Consider the following 3,367-nt stretch of genomic DNA (forward strand, 5'->3'; position numbering starts at 1 on the left):
AACCACAGGCCCAGGTCCCAGCTGACAGCTGTGTGCACAGGCCCCAGCTGAGGATCACAGTATAACGCAGTGGATAGCAGATGGCCACGTACCGGTCAAAGGCCATGACGACAAATAAAATGCACTCAGTCAGGCCCACGGCACCAAAGATGTACATTTGTAGCCAGCAACCAGCAAAGGAGATGGTCTGAGATTGAGAAAGAAGATGCACCAGCATCTGGGGCACTGTAGTGGTGACATAACTCATATCCAGCAGGGAGAGGATACAGAGGAAGAAATACATGGGAGTGTGGAGATGCATGTCCAGGCATACCAGGGTGATGATGAGCCCATTGCCCAGGACTGAGCTCAGGTAAAGAAGAAGGAAGGCACCGAAGAGGATCCTGTTGGTCGTGGGGTCACTGGAGAAGCCAAGCAGGATAAATTCAGAAACCCAGCTTTGGTTCTGCCCTGGAGGCATCCACATGGTGGGCATATAGGAGAATGATATGCATTTAAATGTTACCTAAAATGTGATAGTTTAGTAAGATCTGAAGGGAGGCAGCTGTAATATTAATTCTCAGCCCACTGCCTACCTACTACCTCTTACAGTTACTTCACTTTCTGAGCCTCAGTCTCTTCTTCTGTAAAATGTGGTTAATAATACTCATCTCTCAGGGTGTTTAGGAGGAGTTGGGGAGTTGTATGTAAATCATCTCCTACAGTGACTTAAAACACTAAATAGTAGTAAATGCTCCCCAGGCCTAGTCCCAACCCCTCAGAGAAAAAATTGGTCACTCAAATGTTAGTAACAATCAACTTACTCAGGCCTAGTCCCAACCCCTCAGAGAAGAAATTGGTCACTCAAATGTCTAGTAACAATCAACTTACACGGTATCTGCTCCAGCCCCCAAAACCTGCAGATGTGAGCTTCCTCTCTACCTTAGAGATCATTTGTCTGGATGTGCGACAAGCCTCTCCCCACCCTGTAAATTTGTCTCTTTGACAGCTGAGGACGTAGGCATTACCAATAGAGGGCGGGGCTTCCTTGCTGGCTCAGGAGGTAAACTATCTGCCTGCAATGCAGGAGACTCTCGGGTTTGATCCCTGGGTCAGGAAGAGCCGCTGGAGAAAGGAATGGCAACCCACTTCGGTATTCTTGCCTAGAGAATTCCATGGACAGAGAATCCTAGCAACATGGTGATGGTAGGAGGGAGGCTCTGAGACTGAAGCCTCAATTCTCCTTCCTCAGTTGCTCAGCTAGAGAGCCAGCGGGTTGGTGGCCTCCAACCACAGTCACATACTCAGGGCACACACACTCTCCCTACCCAGTGGTCGCTTCTAGAAGAGCTCTGGCCTGTGGCTCCACCCCCACTCCAGTAGCAGACTGTACCCTGTGGCAGTCACACACTGTTTTAAAAAGTCTGAGCTCAGTCTTTTTTTTCTGATCAGGGAAGATAGATAGTGGTATCACGAGCAGCGGGAAGGTGGGAAGTAACTCCTAAATCCTTAGTCCCTGTGTACTCTTCTTTAGCCATAAGGCAGTAGCTGCTTTTCCTTTTTTAAACTGCTACTTCTGGATCTCTTCAAGTTCTTTTTTAAGGCTTTTAGCAGTTATCTACCTTTAACTAGCCAACAATTCTGTATAGTAAATTTTCCCTGTTCACATTACTGGCATGTTCTGTCTCTTCTCAAGATCGAACTGATGCAGATGCTAAATCTATGGGGAATGAATTTGATAAGGAACAGACTGTTACATAATTAAAAGCTATCTATCCATAAAGTAATTATTAATTACAAAAGTAAAATGTGGTAGCTATCAGTGGAGAAACTGGGCAACATCTTAACTGAGTGATTACAATTAATGACACCGATAAGAAGCAGACACCTGGTGTCTCCATATGTGAAAACCAACAATGACTTATATATTATTTCAGACAAAAAAAGCAAAACCTGAATCTAACCATGAGAAAACATCAAAGGAACCTAAGTTGAGAAATATTCTACAAAATAACTAGCTTCTGAAAGTCGCTCAGTCATGTCAACTCTTTGCAACTCCATGGACTTCTCCAGGAATTCAGTCCTGGAATTCTCCAGGCCAGAATACTGGAGTGGGTAGCCGTTCCCTTCTCTAGGGGATCTTCCCAACCCAGGGATCGAACCCCAGTCTCCCACATTGCAGGCAGATTCTTAACCAGCTGAGCCACCCTAGTCTTCAAAAAATATCTATCATGAAAGACAAAGAAAGTTCTAATCTGTAATAGAGGCAAGGAGACTAAAAAATGTATAACAACTATTGCAAAATGTAAACCTGGAAGAGTGGAATACTACAAATAACATTAATTTGACAACTGGTAAGCCTGGAATTTTAATGAGATTAGTTTAGATAAGTATTCAGCGTTAAAATGCCTGAGTTTGACAACTTCTATGTGAGAGAATATCCTTATTCTCTTACATGTTAGAAACTATTCTCTGAAGTATTAAAGGGTAAAGGAACATGACGTTTACAAATTATTCTCAACTAGTTCTGAAAATTACAGTAACAGCAAGCTAAAAATTTAACACATCTTGTCATGGGACATACAGGTTTCTTTGTTGTATCCTTTCAGGTTTTCTGAGGGTTTTTATTCTAATCCCAAAGTTCTCATTCCAATCCCAAAGAAAGTCAATTCCAAAGAATGTTCAAACTACTGCCCAATTGCACTCATCTCACACACTAGCAAAGTAATGCTCAAAATTCCCCAAGCCAGGCTTCAACTATACGTAGACTGAGAACTTCCAGACGTTGAAGCTGGATATAGAAAAGGCAGAGGAACCAGAGTTCAAATTGCACACATCCATTGGATCATCAAAAAACAAGAGTTCCAGAAAAAAAAATCTGCTTTATTGACTATACCAAAGCCATTGACTGTGTGGATCACATCAAACTGTGGAAAATGCTTCAAGAGATGGGAATACCAGACCACCTTACCTGCCTCCTGAGAAATCTGTATGCAGGTCAAGAAGGAACAGTTAGAATTGGACATGGAACAACAGACTGGTTCCAAACTGGGAAAGGAGTATGTCAAGGCTGTATATTTTCACCCTGCTTATTTAACTTCTATGCAGAGTACATCATGTGAAATGCCAAGCTGGATGAAGCACAATCTGGAAAGAGGAGAGTGAAAAAGCCGGTTTAAAACTCAGCTTTCAAAAAACTAACATTATGGCACCTGGCCCCATCACTTCATGACAAATAGATGGGGATAAAACGGAAACAGTGACAGATTTTATTTTCTTGGGCTCAAGAATCACTGTAGATGGTGACTGCAGCCATGAAATTAAAAGGTGCTTTCTCCTTGGAGAAAAGCTATGACCAACCTAGATAGCATATTAAAAAGCAGAGATA

At 42.7% G+C, this 3,367-nt stretch overlaps 1 protein-coding gene across 1 annotated transcript in view; it reads right to left on the reverse strand.

Annotated features, from left to right (window-relative positions):
- The window catches only part of LOC122428103 (olfactory receptor 2A12-like), a 26,749-nt gene extending 26,283 nt beyond the window's left edge, over positions 1-466 (reverse strand). Inside the window, exon 1 of the mRNA XM_043447862.1 lies at positions 93-466. Within this exon, the coding sequence (XP_043303797.1) occupies positions 93-466 (374 nt within the window). The remainder of the gene's footprint in view (positions 1-92) is intronic.
- Between the last annotated feature and the right edge of the window lie 2,901 nt (positions 467-3,367).

This window comes from Cervus canadensis, chromosome 2 (assembly GCF_019320065.1).
Source record: "Cervus canadensis isolate Bull #8, Minnesota chromosome 2, ASM1932006v1, whole genome shotgun sequence".
Taxonomy (NCBI): domain Eukaryota; kingdom Metazoa; phylum Chordata; class Mammalia; order Artiodactyla; family Cervidae; genus Cervus; species Cervus canadensis.